The 1,018-nt window shown below is 63.8% G+C and overlaps 1 protein-coding gene across 2 annotated transcripts in view; it reads right to left on the reverse strand.

Moving 5' to 3' along the window:
* Positions 1 to 1,018, reverse strand: part of RHOBTB2 (Rho related BTB domain containing 2) — a 21,385-nt gene that overhangs the window by 17,846 nt on the left and 2,521 nt on the right. Inside the window, exons 1-2 of one of the 2 annotated variants that reach the window (XM_021375027.1) lie at positions 942 to 1,018; positions 729 to 806 (exon numbers count right to left, since the gene is read on the reverse strand). In XM_021375027.1, the coding sequence (XP_021230702.1) occupies positions 729 to 787 (59 nt within the window). In that variant the 5' untranslated portion in view covers positions 788 to 806; positions 942 to 1,018. The remainder of the gene's footprint in view (positions 1 to 728; positions 807 to 941) is intronic. The other variant, XM_021375026.1, reaches the window with a different exon arrangement.

A 1,018-nucleotide genomic window follows, 5' to 3' on the forward strand; every position in this document is an offset into this window, starting at 1 on the left:
GCGGATCAGCACCACTATAACCCTATGGGCTCTGTAGGGTTGCAGATCAGCACCACTATAACCCTATGGGCTCTGTGGGGCTGCGGATCAGCACCCCTATAACCCTATGGGCTCTGTAGGTCTGGGGAGCAACGCCCCTATAACCCTATGGGCTCTGTAGGGCTGGGAAGCAGCACAGTTATAACCCCATGGGCTCCGTAGGTCTGGGGAGCAGTGCCCCTATAACCCCATGGGCTCTGTAGGGCTGGGGAGCAGCACGGTTATAACCCCATGGGCTCTGTAGGGCTGAGGAGCAGCACCGAGGAGCAGCACCCCTATAACCCAATGGGTTCTGTAGGGCTGGGGAGCAGCACCCCTATAGCCCCATGGGTTCTGTGGGGCTGAGGAGCAGCACTGAGGAGCAGCATGGCTATAACCCCATGGGCTCTGTAGGGCTGGGGAGCAGCACCCCTATAACCCAATGGGTTCTGTAGAGCTGGGGAGCAGCGCCCCTATAGCCCCATGGGTTCTGTGAGGCTGAGGAGGAGCACCGAGGAGCAGCACCCCTATAACCCCATGGGCTCTGTGGGGCTGAGGAGCAGCGCCCCGATTTGCAGCGCGTTGCAAAAGGGCCCGAACGTTTCCCTTTGCTGCAGGCAGCGCCCGGCCGAGCTCCGCTCCGCTGCAGGACGGTGGCACGCGCTGCCACGGGAGCAAAGAGCGAAGCAGGGGGGGGGCACGGTACTTACAGGCTGCGTGCCAGCGCGGACATTGTCACCGTGGGGCTGCCCTTCCCTTTGGGGTCCATCTCGTGCTCTCGGCGGAGCCTGCAAGGAGAGGAGGGGAGGCTTGAGCGAAGCCGTTCACCTCCTGCACGAGGTCACCCCCCCACCCCAAGGGTGGAAAGCACGGCGCGGTGACACGGCCGAGGAGGGGGACGCCGTGGGGAGGGGGTCTCTCACCCAAAGCATCTCCGCTGCCGCCCCTACATCCCGACGGAGCAAAGCCGAGCTGTGGCCAACGAGCGTGGGGCTGAGCC

The sequence above is a fragment of the Numida meleagris genome, chromosome 21 (assembly GCF_002078875.1).
Source record: "Numida meleagris isolate 19003 breed g44 Domestic line chromosome 21, NumMel1.0, whole genome shotgun sequence".
Classification (NCBI taxonomy): domain Eukaryota; kingdom Metazoa; phylum Chordata; class Aves; order Galliformes; family Numididae; genus Numida; species Numida meleagris.